Genomic DNA, 19,407 nt, shown 5'->3' on the forward strand with positions numbered 1-19,407 from the left:
AGCACTATGTTTGTTCTGACTCACACCCTTAAGTCACATGGTACAGGACATAAAATTCAGTTCTAGCAAAACCTAGGAATGATCTACATAGATATAAACACACAAGCAAACATGTACATATATATGGGATGCATATGTATCTATCTGTGTATCTTCCTGCTACCAGCTACATTTGCAACTACAACTCACTCCTGAAGCGAATGAAGGAATGAAATTCACATTGAGTTAATTAATAGTAAATTATATAATTTACAACTAGAAGACCCAGGAATAGAACTGAAAAACTTAAAAGCACAAGGTCAGAAGAACCACAAATAGCTTGTATAAGTTTCATCTGCTAAATTTGGAAGTAAATTCATATGACCACCTAATGGGTGACTGCAGAAATCGTGATGAGAACTTAGCACTTTATGTTACTTCAGACATTTAGAGATAACCAACATACTTTTCTGTAGCTATCTAATATCAGGTAACACAGTTCAGACTGAGAACATTAATTTTTTTTAAAAGCCTAAAATCCAGTAAGACTGGAAAAGACTGACACCATAGTAAATTATAGAAAACTAACAGATTAGATACTTTTTACCTTATAAACAAACGGATTCCTTCGCGAATCAGTCAGAATATCAAATCTTGTGTAAAGATCATTTAAAAGATTGACAATTTTCATGGCTCCCTCTCCAGAGGCATGTTTGCTACAAAAGGCATTGAATCCCACAATGCCACTGAAAAGAATGGTGACATTGTCGTAGCGCTTGGCTGGAACAGGACGCTTGTGTCTCAGCTCATTTGCCACTGATGGTGGCAGAACAGAGTACAGCAACCTACACAGGTAAGGAAAGAAAGGCAACAGTGAAACAGAGAGAATCTGGAGAAGGGTGTTTACAGCAGCACTCTTCATATATTCACTTCCTACCCCCCACAGGGTTTGTAACATACTCCCACCATCAACAAGCAATAGAAAAGGTTTTTACTGAAGAATATGTTATTTGGAAAACAGGAATTGATCTACATCAGCATACTATTTTGAGCACATTAATACATCTAAATTGTCAACAAAATGGGACATGTATTACTAATTATTCTGATATGATTTGTTAATAGTGTCTTGAATAATTTTTACTTTTTTCTGCCAAATCCTCAGCTCATATAATATGGTTTTGCCCACAGAACCATAAAAACTGCAAAAAAGACTATGAAGAGATCAAACAGTTTTTCATCTCTGATCAATTCCTGCATTTCTAAATGCTTCCTCTCTGTTTTGCATGCTGCTTTTAGGGTCTAGAGTGTCTTTTTTTTTTTTTAATTAATAGTCTATATGATGCATTAAAACTTGTTCATATTATAAATTATGCAAATAAAATCCAAATCACACACAGAAATTCACCCTATTCTCATGTTTCTTCCTTCAACTATCTAACTCCTATTTAAGGTCCATTTCCCTCCTGAAGATCTCTGACTGTTTCACAAATCCTGAACATAATTTTGTACACAGCCTCCTGCACAAACCCTCATTAGCTGCATTTTTGGCAAGTTCACTACTTGAGTTATAATTAGTGAATACTTTTGGCACATCATGCAGTAACTGACACTATCTGTTCCTGCAGCTGCCATGAAGGCTAGAATTCCTGAAGATAAAATGACTTTATAAAGGAAGCCAACAGGAACGAAGAGAAAAAAATACTTCTTAGGCTTTTTTTTCTCTGGTTCTCCTGTCCATCCCTTTCAAGTATTTTTAAAATGTTTTCCATTACCCTATTACAGAAAAAACGTATCTGTCAATAGAAGTAATACAGAGATGGGACTATGTTTTATAAATGAGTCAATCAAGAACTCCATGCTACTTTTCACACAAGCTTTTGTTTAATTTGCCAGTCATTGTTGAGCTGAAATGCCACAGACTAATGACATTTGAATTTGACTTTATAGTTGTCTGTAGAGCTGGATTTGGGGCCCAATGCACACTGTTACGTGTTCTTTTTATGTACGTACATCTAGACAAACCCAAATTCATTTCTACAAGTAACTGTTACATCAAATTCATAGTATTAAGCTATTACAAAGTTTCAGCTTTACACAAACTGTTTTCAGGGTTTGTAAGATATGTTTTTCTGTTCTATTATCCTATGCCAGAAAGACAAAAGTTGGTTTACCGAACTCTGTCAAATAACATTGGGCATTCATCAAATTCACCTTCGCTACAGTGATTGCATGTAAGTTTCCAAAATTTTATGTAATTCACAAGTAAAAATGAATTGTCAGCTCATTTTTTATAACTTTTCTTGTCAGGGAGGGAGCCATCAAAACATCTAAGCATATAATGGCCTAGACTGTGGGTGACATTTAACAATCTAAATAAAGAAATACCCTATTAAATGTTCTTTCTTGACTCCAAAATTACCAGTCCTGATTATCTCTGATATTCCTTACAAGATTCTGTTATTCTTTAAAGAAGGTAGCTATAAATAATGTATTTCTTTGGGTGTTTCAGCTCAAAACTGGGACTTGGTTCTTACGTGTCTGTCTTTTTCTTTTCATCTTCCAGTGCACGCAGTGTGTGCTGCAGTCTGTCAGTGAGGATCTCAAGCTCCTGGGTCAGTTTATATTCCTCTCGAAACTGCTCTCCCAAAAGAACCAGATCACGGGTAGCATCATGCAATGGAATATCACTCAGATATAAACCTCTTCTGGTTAAATCATCCAAGTTCATCACACTGCAAAACAGAGAAATATACAATATGGGTAAAATTAAACTTGCCAAAGGAGCATTTAAAACTCAAATAAAAAGCAGAGTATGCTGAATAACAGTAGAAAGATGAAGATTCTGAACTTGTGATGAGCTGTCCAACATATTCCTTTTACAAAACACCTTATTTGTGATCATTTATTTTAACCCACAGCTCTTGATTTTTGCGTTTAAATACAGAATTTTCACAGAGTTCCATGAGCATATCAAATGTATGTACTTCAGCACACAAAGTGAGATTATGTAAAGAATCTTTCCATTCAATTCTCCAATCCAACCACTTCTTTATCACCAATCTATTACATTAAAACTACTGCAAAAATCCATGAATCCACATAGAAAACCAAGCCATTGACACATTTCTTAGCATTCTCTGAGTAAAAAAACAAAAGAAAAAACTGCTAAAAGAATGGACTATGAGAAATAACCATTTGTACAAACTGGGCCAGAGCAAGCCAATGTTTATATGGCTTGCTCTGGCCATATAAATACTCAGTAAAGTTCCAATGTTTAAATGATCCTATCTCTTTTAGTATAAACACATAAAAATTAAATCAATATTTGAACCAATACTACCGATACTCTGTAGTACTACTCTCATAAGTGTTCTTAAAATTAGTAATTGCAAAATAAAAATCAGTATTATAGAACTCTCTATGTTTGAAGTACCTTGGTGAACAAAGAAAGAGAATGCTGTCTGCTTCAGGCAAGTAGATCATTTGCCCTTTCAGGCGTAAGCAGCTGATTTCTGTGCCAGTCAGTTCATCTTCACACTCCAACTTTTCCACATCCAACAGCCCCTCCTGGTGATGAAAAGCCACCACTGTGTAAGGGCAATGGTGTGTTATGCACCAGGCCTAGTATGTAAGTACATTCACTACAAAGGCAGTCAGAATACCTGGAATGGACTTACAGCTTACATTAAACCCTGATCAATTTCTGGTTTGAACACCATGCACTGTCTGTATTTTATTCTACCTTGAAGACACAAAGCATGGTATCTTTCTTTACATGCATGTTCGTAACTCCTTGTTTTCTTCCACATTATTTCTTAACAATAGTTTTGACAATGGTATTGCCCGTTCTGTGAAGTTTTGTCTGTGCCTGGGACCATCTCTACAAATCATCCTGGCTTCTCTCAGGTACAGTTTTCTTTAAATAAACAGGCTCCTTGATGTAGTAGGTGGTACTCTACACACTGCATCTGTTCGTATCACCCATCTTGTCTCCTGCCCTCTTTAGAGAACAGGACACAGACCTTTGTATGAACATATGGATCCAAGCAAGAACACATTTCATATTTGTCTCTCATACTCTTATGAAGAAAAGTAAATGTAATTACCTCTCTACATTTGCTTTGATACAACACCATGAACTAGACTGGCCCCTTGCAGAGAAAGCATCAGACATGAAGTGTGTGTACTTCACCATTCCTATAAAACATTCTGCTTAACAGCTACTCACAAATTCATACTTGTGACTCTCTCTTGGCTCAAGACTCAAAAAGGTCTGAGCATACTACAGAGAATTTTCTATGAAGACCTCTGAGCTTTCTGCACTTATCTCTCCAAAGCACACTTCCTTTAAGAAAAGCTGGGAAAATATTCTCTAGTTACCTTAGTCCTCAGTACGAAGACTGTATTGATATGGGAGAGTATCCCATGGAAGCTAATGTCAATATGAGGCCGGACCAAGGAGAAAACCGACAACAGACTGCAATTTCCTGGCTGCAGCTAGAATATTAAAAGACAGAAAAAAAGAAAAAAAAACCCTGACTGTTATGCTTTATAACAAAAATATACATAGAGCAATTATATTCCATTTTCTTAGATGACAATACTGAACAGAAGAGAATATATACTTTATGCATCTCTCCATTGAATCACAAGGTTTTTAAATTACTCTCTTATTCCATATGGACATGACCATAAGGAACAAAGCTGTTGTAGAATTAGGTTATTTTCAAATCCTTTTTCTAACAACAGAAGCACAATTTAGTAAATATTGTACACTTACATTGGAATGCTGTTCAGACAGAAAATCCGAAATCTATTTTATTCATCTTTATATTAACCTGTGAAGCATCTAGCACTATGAATTTTCCATGACATAAGAATTATCTAACCTGTGGAAGGACTCTGTATATAGCATTGCCACATTGTGTGACCACCAGATCTCTGTCAAATATGATGTGGAAAGGAAATGCCTTGCAGAAAGTATAGGGACTGATGCGAGACTCTTGGGTACCATTTTCTTCAAATCTGTCAAGGTCCTCATAGTAGTCCTCTTCTTTAGATTCTTTCTCTTCAATTAAAAATTGAATGTGGTCACATTCTTCATTTCTCTGTTGAATAACCTAAAGAAATTAATAAAAACTGAAAATTCTGATACTCATTAGTAACTGGAGTGCTACTATGGAGACAGGAATGTATTTAGAGGAGAAAGATAAATTCAAGAATCATATTCACATCTTGAAAAATACCGTATTCTAGTAAGAATTTCTGATATCATAGTCTTTGTAATTCCAGGTGAATAATTATGGCTTTGCTTAGCTACAGTTGCTCTCTGCAGGACAGCAATATTGAAGATCACCCAAATACAGTTTATTAAGACTGAGTGAAATGCAAATCCTGAAATGAGGGGTCAAGGCTCAAGCTGTGCTTGCTTTTACTGGTGCTTGCCAGAAAACAAGGTGGCCCCTTCCTCTGAAATTTACTGTGTGAGCCTTGAATCACACAGAACCCCTGAACCGTTATTTTAATCAAAGATGCTTGCAAGGTCTAAAACACAACAGAAAATAGTGCTGACTGTTTAGTGATGACTAAATAGTGATAAGAGGGTGGGCGTATCATTGACAGCAAGAAGGAAAGTGCATGGAGCACATGTAGGATATACATTCCAGAAGACTCCAAGATGAGAGCCAACAGACAAAGCTAAAAGCAATTACAATCTTCTCTATGAAGATTGGATTGTACTCCATATTAAAGGAAATGACAGCAAAACTAGAATCATCTACATCAGTGGAATATCAAAAAGGTGTCCTTAACACAGCATCACACTCTTCAGTAATTTTACTCAAAGTTAGTAAAAAATATATTTTTAGGGATTATTTTGTTTCAGCAAGAGTCATGTAAGGCAATATAATTTATGCTAATAACTAGCAGAATAACATCATTTACCCTGAGAAGCCAAATTTACCTCTTTTAAAATTTAATTAGACTTAATGATTGGAAAAGAACAATTCTATTTACATAGTATTGTTTAGCAGTGATTTTCTGGAACATGTTCCACCTGATCCTACTTTCATGTTGACTCTGATCCTAAAGTCACTGAAGCAAAGAAAAAAGATTTCTTAAAATTTCTAAAGCATCCTGATTTTGCCCTTTACACATAGTTTTAACCACAGAGATTAACAGTTACAATTTGAAAACAAAACAGATATGCACAAACACTGCAACTGATCCCTAAGATGTTAAGTTTATTAAATATTTGATCTCCAAAACTGCCAAAAATAGACCTTGATGGGCTAGGGAGTGCTGATGCCTTTATGTGTTCCTATACAAATGAAGGAGTGTAAAACAACAAAACAGTATTTTATTGTTAAATGATGATTAACTTAAGGTGTTCTTTGATCTACAAATTGACTGCTCATTTGAAGGAAAGAGTGGTTTTCTGGAGGATAGTGTGAAGGAAGAGCCTGATTTAGGGTGCTCTATAGCTGTGTACTGCATTATTCTTCTCTTTCTATTGCTTATGTAAGTAACTTAGAGAAAGATCAGCCTACTAAATTTATCAGCAAGTGTAGGTACCCAAGGCTGGATGTACAAACAATTTCAAATGCCGCTGATGAGAAAACCTAACTGCCTCAAGAAACTCTACTGGTAATCCATATGCCAATGTGTGACAAAGATAAGTGGGAAATTATGACCTGATAAGGGGTAGGCCTCAGAAAGAATAAATGGTGGTCATCTGAGGAAAACAAATTAAGTGGCTTTGTCTAGGAGAATGGAACATAGTAGGTGAACAACTAGTTTTCCTCTGAATTTAGAATTTAAAGGTTTTCCACATCTTACTTTTAAATCATTATCCCTGAAATTTTGAGAGTCTGTGGTCATACTGAAGATTATCAGAAGGCAGTTAAGAGTTTTAGTTCTTACTTTCTATCACTCATGCACACTCCCACAGGTTTTATTTTAATAGTACTACTGTTGTGGCCAGAGATAGCTGAGATTACGCACAGAAACCTTTTTCAAATTGCGAAGATTTATCTCTAGAACTGATCTCTGCTTCCAGATCATTTCCAGTCTTGGATCTTACTTCAAAGCGTTGGTCTTGCCACAAACGGAAAAAAATCCTGCATATTTTGGATGAAAACCTTCTGAATTCAGAAAAGCTGAGTTTAAAGAAGCTAATAATTTTTAAGGAAATGTTCATATTAACAACACATCACTTTCCAGAGATATTATCTCCTTATAGCAATGTTATTCACTGCACACTAGTATTCTGTTACCAACCTGTACTTACAGACTTTTTTTCTGCAGCACTTAACAGGTTCCTTTTAATAACTTCCCATTTTATTTCATTTATTGGAAATGAATGATGCATCAGTAAACAAAACTCAGGCTTAGATTAAAAAAGTCACCTATAAAAATAGAACTACTACATCCTTCAAGACATCTAGCTAGTTTGAGCCATGACCCTCTTGAGATCCTACAAGCTCACACAAAGTCAGTCCTCACACATGCTGTGCTATTTTCCTAACCTTTATAGATTAGAACTGTGCCAGTAACAGTGAAAAGCTGCAAATTTCCCAAGCATCTTCAAGTTCATTTGAAACACTATTTTTGATCAGACTCCAGAGCATCTAGAAATGCTTGCTGCATTAGAGCAACATGTTAGTGCAGCAAATGAGCACCAGGCCAAACTCATGGACATGTGTCAGACCTACAAGACAGACACAGCGCCAGGACATTCCTGGTAAACATGATATGCTGTGGACATGGCTGATTTGCAATTTTATTCTGATCATTCATGCACAGACACTTATTAACAGATGCTTTAATCATACCCCTCTCCAGGCTACGAAAACTACTGAAGCATCCCTAATTAACTTCCCAATGGATATGCAATTTCACAATGTCTTTTCTGCTCACACAACTTATGAACTATCTAATCTTCCTATCTCATTACATCATCCACCTTGTCAGCAAATTCAAAATAAGCACTTTTGACTGTCAACATAAGATGCTAAATTCTGCTCCTTTACCCTTGCACCTATAGATCCAACCTAACTGGCCAGATATTTGTCTGGCATAAGGACCTGCCCTAGATACTCTGCTAAGCTTAAGTAGAATAGAACTTACCTACTGTTTCATTCTGCAAGCAAAGTTTGCAAGCCACACAATTTCAGTAACATTTAAATATTGTTGAAGAAGCCTTTGATAAATGCTTGGCAAATCAAAGTTCAGTCACAAATCAACAAAGCCAGCAATCAAGTCTAATTCTTCCTCCCCCTGCAGTCTTAGCTGGTGAAGTGACATCAGTTCACAGTGTCTAAGAGCCCAATCACCATAGTAACTGCAGTTAAAACTGAAGAGAGAAATCACTCTCTTGGTTTCAAAGAGAATATATAACATCTAACTGCTAACCTGCCTGTGCCTTCCAGGAGATGTAACTTCAGAATTTTTTCTTGCCTAATCAAGTGAAAAGTCACACCAATATCTGAATGATAATTCAGAAAAAAGTAATTTTAAAATGAGTGTGGTTTAATGTATTTTGCGAGCTTCACATAAGATATTAAATCAAGAAGTATTGCTGTGATACAGAATATGTAATGAGCACATGCTATCTGTTAAGCTGTCACTGATGTGTCTACAAGACCTAATTCTGTAGATGTGAGAATATCCCCAGGACACACTTGTACTTCAGCATGGCAGGAGAGAATGTCCTTGGACAGGACTCTTTTTTGATGAGATTGTGAAAATTAATACAAAACAGAGGACTTTTACCCTTTACAGGTCTATAGAGGATGAAATTTTTGATGTTTTCTGATCAAAAGTGACTGTGCCATGCTGCTTAACAAAGTTCACTGCAGCTGTTTCAGAATGATCCCAAGACAAAGGAGTTCACTGCGGAAATGGCAGTGGAAAACTCAGTTTTGCATACCCAAAGATAGAACCATGGGAATATCTGTCTCTGGCAGCTGGTTGTCTGTGCAGACTGTCTCACTTCACCAAACAACTGTGCTTGGAGATAATAAAGGTTACATCTGCCCCACTGCCGAAATTAGAGGCTGATCATGCTCCATGACTGACTTATCTTCACACACAGTTAGCATTGTAATGTGTGGTCCAGTACTGCTTGCCTTCCATGACAAGTAGCCAAGTAGTTTTCAGCTCAGTTCTCCAGCTGGTCGCATCTTCACTTTGTTTTTTCACACTGAAAATTACCATCTTGTCAAGGACCTCCCCTGCTCTTTTCTCAATTTTATATTGTAAAACATCTTCCCTGTGTAAAAGATTTTGATAGTCTGCCCTCAAATAACAGAACTGCAGAAGTCTGCTCTCCCAACAGATTTTTGGGCTTTGCTGGATTATGTACAACACTTTTTGTTGACCCATACCATTAGTAGCCTTGAGGGAATCCCTGTCCTGACTTCACCTTCACAGGTCACCCTCATTTATATACAAACAACCTCTGACAAGCAAAGCAAAAGAAGGCATAGCCAGTAGGTTGCTAACAGAGATCTCATGACAAAGTTTGTCACCAGCATTGTGATGATGTTTTAGTTCTCATACTGAGACTGGCAGAACATGAACATTCATAATGTATACACAAGGTCAGCAACAATTTTTGAGACAATACCTGCTGCAAAAATGATTTAGTCTTAGCTCTATTTGCTAAAAATGGATTACCGTATCAGAGAAGATAATGCAAACTGGATTTGAACTAATTAATCAATTAATGTCAGCTTGGGCTTTCCTGAACTATTCAACCGGAGTTTTGAATTCAAGTTCAAAACAAACTGGTTTCCTTTCAGTGCTAAGAACATCTAACAGAAAGAAAATTACACTTCCCCGTGACACCCCATCCCCCCTTTCCTTCTGCACACACATACTCTAGGTGTACACTTCCTGAAGGACACCATTCTGGAAAAAGGAAGCCCTACTTTATTTCAGAAGAAGATGTATGGTTTTAGATATATATACACACACATACAAGATTGTTCTGTGTGAGACTGAAGAAAGTTGATAAAATTAAAACTTTTTTTCTATTCAGCTATTTCTCCACCCAAAGAAACAATGTGAGACTAAACAAGAGCAATAGTTCTTTAATATTTAGTTTCCTCTTGTGATCATTAGCTGGTTTTCTCTGCAGACTGAGGAAGGTGATCCTTCCCCTCTCCTCAACACTGGAAAGGCCATGCCTGGAGTGCTGTGTCCAGCTGTGGGCTCCTCAGTACAAGAGAGTTACAGAGCTATGAGACAGAGTCCAGTCCCTCTAGGGAGAGCTGCTAAGATGATCAAGGCACTGAGCATCTCTCAGAAGAGGAAAGGCTGAGACAGCCAGCACTGTTCAGCCTGGAGAACAGATGGCTCAGCAGGATTTCATCCATGCACACAAATACCTGAAGGGAGGGTGAAGAGAGGATGGAGCCAGGCTCTTTTCAGTGGTGTCCAGTGCCCGGACAAGAGGCAATGGACACAAACTGAAACACAGGAGCTGTTGTCCGAACATCAGGAAACACTTTTCTACTGTGACAGAGATTGGCACCTGTTGTCCAAAGAATTTGCAGAGGCTCCATCCCTAGAGATAGCTGAAAGATGTCTGAGCATGGCCCACAACAACTGGCCCTAGGTAGCCAGGCATGAGCAGGTGAGGTTGAACAAAATGACCTCCAGAAGTTCCTTCCAACCTCAGCCATTCCAACCCATGACACAAAATCTAACCACTTAATGAAACAAAACCAGCATTATCAAAAGCAATTATCTCTAATACCACCTATACAGAGACTTGTAATATATTAGACAAATTCAACCAAAGCTTCATGAAAATACAGAATTAGAAGCATGTATTTTCTCAAGCAGATTTATATAAGCATTTGTTCAAAACAGATGGAGAAGAAAAGTGGATAACGAAGTATGAAACATCAAATTGCAGATATCAACATTATACTAATACAAAGAGAACTGCAGAACTTACTAAGTCAGTCCTGTGTTGGACTGTTATGTAAGTGGTTTGGATAAAGAAATTTGAAAGGACAACTCAGGAATCTCTTTTTGCAAGTCAGAAGATGACTCCCATAACACTGGAATCTTTGAGCTAGGCACTGATGTTTTTATCAGATTCAAAAAAAATACCCCATTCTTCCCTACGCAAAATTCTACCTGTGGTTCAAACTAAATATTTTACAGTAGAGGCAATGATTGGTCCACAAAACCTGAAGGAATTAAAAGCAATTCCATTGTTTTTCTGTGCTGTGCTGTTTCAAACAATGCATTGCTAACAGACTAAAATGCAAAAGCATTAATTCACTAAATTATGAGGCAAAGAATGGAGATGAAAGAATTTGGTCTATTTTTTCTCCTAGTCTCAGTATTTTGAACAGTAGAGATACTTAGTTATTACAATGCTAGTCTTTAAACCCTTCACTTTATACCATTCATAAGGAATAACTTTCAGTGTCTGTGGATAAGCTGCAAATTTCAGCACTCTCACCTTAGAGAATAAATTCCCTCCTTATCTACCACTGAAGTTTCTGAGTACCTGTGGAGTACAGCAGTGTGTTTAATGTCCTAGAGATGCCAAGACATAAGCTTTATTAATCAGGACAGGCATGAAAATGTTCAGGGTTAAGGGTACATGACTTTCTCACAAGGAAAAGTTTAAAACTGCACTAACAGACAAAATAAGACATGTACACTTTCTTCAGTTTAGAGGTTAATACTATTTTTAGGCACCTATATGCTTCTACCTCAGACAATCTAGAAGAATAGTGTACATTTAAATGAGATTTTGCATTCATTTACAGTAGGTAAATATCTACTTATTTACGTACAACTGTAAAATTTCCAGAAAAGCCTAAAACAGTCAAATTAAAAAAAGAAGTAAATACATAATAAATATTTAAACCTCTTTAAACCTCTTTAGAACATTTACTATTTGTGAGAAGTTCCAGATGGATATTAATACAATTTTCTCAGCAAAGTAATCTTCAGATTGAGAGGACAATTTATCAGAAGTTTGTGCTGCTAGCTGCTTTGGACAATACAGATTTCTCCTCTACCCTATGGATCACTTTTGCCTCTGTGTGGACCTCTGAGAGACGAAACATTAAACCATGTAAAGGAACATATGAAGGTAAAAAAAGTCCAAAAAAAAAACCCCTGTTGTTTTGAACCCAGCTCATTTCCTCAGTATAGTTTATTTTATAACTTGACACCAGCTGGAAGGCACAGCCAAATAAGCTGCTGTAGGACAAGCCTGTGCACTGAGAGAACAGGGACTGCTTAAGTTGCCTGTGCTACCAAAAGAAGTGCTTGTCAAGTGACAGCTTTAGCACATTTGCAGCCAACTTTCCAACACAGTCCTCCTTGTCTGTCTCAACACTTCAAATAAACAGGGATCTAAGAAGAGGATTGTTTTGATTGTGTTGTATTCTTCTGTATCTGATTACTAACACCTGCTGCAGAAATTTGAACTGTGGTTTCCTACAAAATAGAATCTACACAAGGGCACAAATATATCACTACATTATACACAACTAGACATCTCCTATAAACCTGAGCTAGCTTAGAACAGGAAACCTAAAAGGCAAATACTCCTATTCAGCAGTAAAAATATCTTTGTCATTGGACTGCTTGCAAATCTCTTACCTGGGCAAGGTCATGCTTTGTGATAAAATAAATAAAGGATTTTCTCAACAAGCATATAATGAAACTGTGCTAAAAATCTAGTATGACTAGGGAATATTTAAGAAACCCAAAGAATTATTGGTGTATATGCTTAGATTATTTTCTACTTCATGAAAAATATTTATATCAGTTGCAATATTTTTGATAGAAAAAAAGTTTTCATTTTTTGTTTCTCCCCCCACATATATCTACACCTCAGACCAAACCCTGATTTCATACTATTAAATATAGAAGACCTGATCAATTAATTCTTTCTGTTGCTTTGTATGGGCAAAGAAGCTTCTTTCCCATTTCACAAGCGACTGAGCAATCATGTCATTACATAAACTTTGTCACTGAGAAACATTTTTTTCACTTCTGGGGCTCTAGGTGCATATCCAGTCACTTCCATGCAATGACAGCAAGAAACTCACAAACATATCTTTTTCCTGGGAAGAACCTGACATGCTGGCTGGGAGGAAAACACTGCTTGCTGCCCAGGCCTCATCAATGCACATCAGCTTCATAGTCTGCACACAAAGAATATAGGACAAAGAGGAAAGTCCATGTTCTCAGGGAACAAAGTAGACAGTAAGAAATATATGCCAAACATAAAATAAAGTGGGAGTGGGGAGACGGGGGGGAGGGGGGCATCCCAGTATCTAAATTCTTTACATGTCCTCTTTAAAATCCTTTTCTGAATAAGGGGATATTGTTCTGTACTGTTCCCAGTCAGGTCTGCCTGCCAATAAGAGCTGGCCTACTCAGTACTATGGCTGTATCCTTCAAGCAACACAAATTATGATGGCTCTTCCTGAGAGTCAGTACTGACACCACTTCTTCACAGCAGACATCAACAGTAAAAATTACTGTTTGCCATAAGTTCACTTTTGGTTTTCTTGTTTTTTAATATTGACATAAATTTTCAGTGAGTATATCACTTCAGACATTACCTTCATATCTATTTCTGTACCATGGATCTGTTGAGCTACTGTTTTGATGATTCCAATGACTATGTCCTGCAGACCTTCTCTTTCTGAATAATAATGCAGAATGAGTCCCTTCCCCTTCTCCGCATCCGTGCATCTGAAGGAAGGAGCTCGCATACCCGGGTAAATAGTAGCCAGGTGGTCATGCAAAGCATCCAGGTTCTGGAAGAAGAAATTTAAAACATGATTATAAGGCATTCACTTACTATTTATAAAGAAAGTAAGCACATATTTTGTCCAATCTGAACATCTCCTCTCTCCTGCTGCTCATACTTCTACATATTTGCCTTACTCTCTGTTGAACTGCCATCACAGCAGGCTTTTCAGGTAGCCTATCTACCATGGCAACATTTGAACAATGAATGGCATAAAAAATAGGACTATTATAAATTACTCCAGATAGTAAGAAGTCATGCTTGATTATGCTGTATTTTGAAACATTCAGATGATTAAAGAACTTCTGTGTGTTTCTCAGTCTGGTAGCTCATCCAGTTTCATTCCTTCCAATTCTAGTCTCTATAATCTCCTCTTCAAATAATAATTCTGGAGCCAAATAAAAATAAGCATGTCTGAATAAACACTAATCTTTGTCCTTATTATCAGTCAAAAAGCCTATTTCTGACAACATAAATATCAAGTTTACAGGGCCTGACAAAGTTCAAATTGTAAAGATTTAAATGCCTGAAAGACATATGTCTTTTCTTTTGACAATAATTGAAAAACTCTACAAAATAAACAGAAATAGCACAGCTGCTGTAATAATTTATCTGAAAAAGTTGTTCAAGGAAGGGAAGAGATTTTTTTTTCTCTACTACTTTTCCAGATATCTCATGTATTTAACTTTAAATTTTAACCAGACAAATTGTGATCTGGAGAGGAAAGCTAAATTATAAACTGATAGGCATGCCTAATCAGGACATAAAGAGAACAGTGAGATCAAAATCACACTGAAAACTCAACACTAGATTCAACTTTGATTGTGAGCAATTATCAAGGATCCAAGTTGCTATTTACTGCCAATATAGAAAGAGAAACCTAGTTTGCAGGATAGAGTTGCAACCCACAATTTTTTATTTATGCTGTAAAATTCATACAACTCCTTACATCTTAAGTCCAGAACATTACTGCATATTTTAAATGCTGTTCTCTCACTGCCCTGCAAGTGAGTGCTACCACCAGGCTTTGCATATTGTTTTCTGCCAACATAGGAAGTGAAGTGAAAATATTTTCAGTGTGCTGTCTGGGAAATTTTCCACCTTTCATGAGCATCTGTCGATCATCAAATTTGTGGAGGCATATTGAAATTGATTTCATGTGAGCTGTGAAGTGTTTGAACAGCTGCCTTTTCTCTTGGAGACCTCCAGACAAAATGACACTCTTTGCAATGAATTCCGTGGGATGCACTTAGCCTGGAATTTCCTCCTTCAGTTTTTCAGCTTGTTTCCAATTCATGTTTTTGTTGCTATATCAACATCTCAAAATTAGAACATGAAGAGGCAACAATCTGGATGTCAATTCATTCCAGCTGTTGGTGGGCATTGACAAAAACCATAATGCTTGAAGGCAAATTCTGTAAGAACTTTGCAGGGTTCAAGACAATGAAATTGGAGGAGACAGTGTGATGAGAAAAGAGCAAGAGAGATGATTGTCTCTGAAAGATTGCCCCACCCTCTCCTTCAATGGATGCCTAACTGCAGTTTCAGTAGATATGCCTCAGCCAGGATATATTGACCTTTGGGAGAAAAACTCTTAGGGAGATACATGGGAAAAGACTTTCAGAAATCTTCCAGTTACACAGTCACCAGCTGATGAATTTCAAACAGGGAACAGCCAATGTCAAGGACAGAATTTTTATAAAATGGTTGTCTAAGTATTAACATTTAAGTCTGGCACAATTGTGACTAACAACTGGTCTTAGCCCCATTTTGCAAAACCACTTTGCCACCCTTCCACTCATTTATGGCTGACTCTGTCAAAGCAGTGTCACAGGTAAAAGTCCATGTGATAGGTCCCTCAGCTTTTACTCTCTGATCTTCCAGAGTGGGGGACTTACAGCTAGCTCACTGTATTCAAAATCTCCCTCTGACACATAGTCAAGGAATAGACATGTTTTTCCAGTTCATGGAGCTGAAATCACTCCTAGATCTAGACACTGTCATTGTTACTCCTAACCCTATTTCTTTGTTGTTTTCGATCCATTATAAATTGATATTGCAGATTCTGAAAGAACAAATGTCTTTTTTCTTGCATGTTCACCTGCTGTGAGCAAGAGGTGACGTCAGATACAGTTTATAATAGGCTAAACTCTCTTCCTGAATTTTTGGCTACTAGACCACTCAGATGTGTGCCAAGGCTTGTGCTGGGACCCAAGAACAATTCCAGAGCTATGAGGAACAGTGACCAGCTCAATGGGAAAACAAGGGAATCTCCAAGCAAGGACAAGCAGTCATACTAAATGGGGCTGATCTAAAAGTGAGATTGTGGTTGGCACCTGAAATACAAACACATGCTGTTCAGTGCTATGTGGTACACAGCACCTGGAGACTTATCTAAGAGAGGAGTTAATCCCCTGAATTTTAATGCACTGCTGGTATGAAAGTCTAAATGACCATGTAAACAATTCCTTAAATGAGAGAACTAACCACTTTGATTTTCGTTCAGTAGAAAACTACATAAAAACATAAAAGCACACTTTGGGTTTCTTAGGAGGTACCTCTTTTCACATTGCTTCTCTTAGGCACAGTGTCTTTCAACATGATTTTCAAATTTTCCATGCTTGTGTTTTTCACATGAAGTATAAATATTTGATTTAGCTGCCCTTTTTATTTTCCTCTTTCATGAAGCTTGAAGTACCTGTGTTTCAACTATGAATAAACTAAATTTTCTTGAGATGTCAAAGGAATGGAACATAAATGTGAGATTTATTTTCATATATTTTAAAAAACTGCAGTTCTCAATTATTTTGTATATATCCTGGACTCAGTATCCATTTCAAGAAGTTTTGGAACTCTATTATGTATTTTAAGAATCTGAGAAAAGTTGGGGATATTAAACCCAGCCCGCACCTATTTTTGTAGCAGGTATATAAAGTAGTTTCCTGACCTAGTATGACTGCTGTAAGATGCAAAAATAATAAATCACAGCTAATGTTGATTTTCCATTGCAATAAAAAGCTAAAAAGTACACTTCTGGCACAGCTACTAATACATTAATCCTGTTAACATTTAGAAAAGTATATAATAGCCAATGTCATCTGTTAACACTGAAATTCAAACAAAGCAACTTAAAATACTGTCATTAGAAGAATATAAATGTAAGCTGTTTCCACTTTTATAGATATTTGGTGTGCATAACAAACATGTCCAGTCCTTCCACCAGCACATGTGGCAAGGAATGAAAAGAGAAGTCTATTATATGGAAAAGGGCATGAGGGAAAGCAAAAAGAATCTGTATTTCTGGCCCATATATGAGTAACCAAAGTGATGATGCAATGGGGCAGCTATGTCTTTTTTTCCCCTCTGCTATTCATGCTCAACCTCAACTTCAGTACATGAGTTACTTTTGGAAATTGCTTGCTTTGAGAGCAGCCTGTGAATGAAGCTATGAAATATAAAGGATGTCACATCCCATAGTGGTTTACAGATTGCTCATGGTATGCACAAGCTGGAACATCCACATACCCTGATCTGAACTACAGTTCGTGGGATTTGTACAAGTCTGGGTTGACGGCAGCTAGCATGCTCTGGAATGATGCAGATTTTGGGGCAGTGAGACACACAAGTAAATATTCAAGTAATCCAGCAAATGATGATTCTGTTTTTTCCCTTAATGCTGGTGAGATTTTAAGGGTACAGATGACAAAAGGCTGCTATATATTCAGAGAAAACCAAGTTTTAATAGTCAGCTTTTGGGCGCTCTCCAGTTCAATTCTTTTAACTTCATTACAGTACACAGTTCTCTCCAAGAGTGATGTAGATCACAAATCTTAAATACAAAGTGCTTACAGAAGTGAACAATTTTCAGGTCACAAAAAAGGCCATTTTTCCATACCTAGAAATAACACTCTAGAGAAGATCCTACATTTCTTCCATGCTATTAAAGAATCATATTCATTTTGTTTGTGCTTATGGTACAGTATCATGCTGTTCTGCAGTATCTCACTGTCATGGATGAGAAGATGAGTTAATGGATGAAGAATAACATCTTAAGGGATAAGCTGTTATGAGCCCTAGGTCTGCACATAACATACTACTGGAAATATCCAGTACTTATAAAGAGACATAATAGAAAAAATATCATAAAACCTGAAGATCACATTTTCTGTTATGATAAATAAAGTAAGTCCACTTAACACAGACCACCCCTGCAATCTGTTGCATATGAATACTCCTGTTCCAAATTTCTCTTTGGAATTTCAATTTCTATTGACTTGGCCACAATTCTATCTGGTATCTGAAACGATTTTGCACAAAATTCTTACCTGCAAAAACTCTCTTACATTTGAGCCCAAGACACGTAGAATTGTATCATAACCAGATTCTTGACAAAACACAAAAAACATCTTCCCAAACATTTGAAGAATTTCCCCAGCATTTAAATCTAGTTAAAACAGGAAAATATTATTCAGTCCAAACACTGTATTTCATGCACTTACTTATTTCTTTACTCTTGTATTCATTAAAAAGAAAGTACCTAAACACTACCCAGAGCCAGTAGGTCAAGAACAAAGCAAGATTAAGGGTTCACATGGCAAATAGAGAGTATGCAATACAGGAATTTAATTAAAGATTTACCAATTACTATTATTATTTCACTGCATTGTATATTTCACACATGTATAGCATTTAGATTTTGATACAGAAAAATGAATCACTTCTTGAAAATAAAGAAGCTTGGTTGTTAGTAGTGCTCGCCTCAGCAGCTAATTCCAATTTACAATAGCATGAAACCACATCAGCTGCTCCAATTCAACACTACAGTCATCAGTCTTATAGATTCTTGGCTAATTACTGATGCAGAACACTTTCATACCACACTTGGGTCTGCAAATAAAATAATGCTGATGGGCATAATTCTACCTTTTAAATTCCAGACCAGAGCTGCAATGATTAAAAATGAATGTAACCCAAATCAATGGCTGATATGCAATTAAATGAAATGTGTCCATGCCACAAGCATTTCTGTGACTCAGCACTGTTCTTTAGCAGAGATCAGGGATACATTCATTCATTCATTCATTCATTCACTGCTCTTGCAGCAGTGGTTGAAACTTACAGTTGCAGCAGGATGTTGTTAATTCATGACTGCTTGATACACTGCCATGTTGTGTGGATGAGGTATATTTTTTCAGTTTAAGATGGAATACTTTGGAAATATTAAAAATAATTTCAAGCAATAAAAGGAGTAAAATTTCTTTAGAGAAATAAAGAAATACAAGTCTCTCTCCTAAGATTTAAAAAAATTCTCTGACCAATACTCCGTTCTCACCTCCCCTGTGCTAAATCCTGCTCCTCTCTGCTACACAGATTTGGGGGGCAGGAGGGTATTACCTTTTTTGTGATGAATGGGTAAAGAAGATACCTGCATTACTTACTAAGAACCTTGCTTGCAGCTGCAACGAGGTCATAGGTTTTGGAATCATCGTAAATTATTCTAACCAGAAACTGTCCCTCTTCATCCAGCTGCGCCTCCTTCCTAAAAAGAAAATAGAACAAAATCTTTTTGCTTGAGGAAAAAGCACCATATGGATAAAAGTCCTTTAAAACAAGTAAGTTTGTAT

The 19,407-nt window shown here is 36.8% G+C and overlaps 1 protein-coding gene across 1 annotated transcript in view; it reads right to left on the reverse strand.

Moving 5' to 3' along the window:
- The window catches only part of GUCY1B1 (guanylate cyclase 1 soluble subunit beta 1), a 41,117-nt gene that overhangs the window by 5,871 nt on the left and 15,839 nt on the right, over window positions 1-19,407 (reverse strand). Inside the window, exons 3-10 of the mRNA XM_021544766.3 lie at window positions 19,222-19,322; window positions 18,109-18,227; window positions 13,593-13,790; window positions 4,872-5,102; window positions 4,363-4,479; window positions 3,416-3,549; window positions 2,517-2,714; window positions 587-824 (exon numbers count right to left, since the gene is read on the reverse strand). Of these exons, the coding sequence (XP_021400441.1) occupies window positions 587-824; window positions 2,517-2,714; window positions 3,416-3,549; window positions 4,363-4,479; window positions 4,872-5,102; window positions 13,593-13,790; window positions 18,109-18,227; window positions 19,222-19,322 (1,336 nt within the window). The remainder of the gene's footprint in view (window positions 1-586; window positions 825-2,516; window positions 2,715-3,415; window positions 3,550-4,362; window positions 4,480-4,871; window positions 5,103-13,592; window positions 13,791-18,108; window positions 18,228-19,221; window positions 19,323-19,407) is intronic.

This window comes from Lonchura striata, chromosome 4 (assembly GCF_046129695.1).
Source record: "Lonchura striata isolate bLonStr1 chromosome 4, bLonStr1.mat, whole genome shotgun sequence".
Taxonomy (NCBI): Eukaryota; Metazoa; Chordata; class Aves; order Passeriformes; family Estrildidae; genus Lonchura; species Lonchura striata.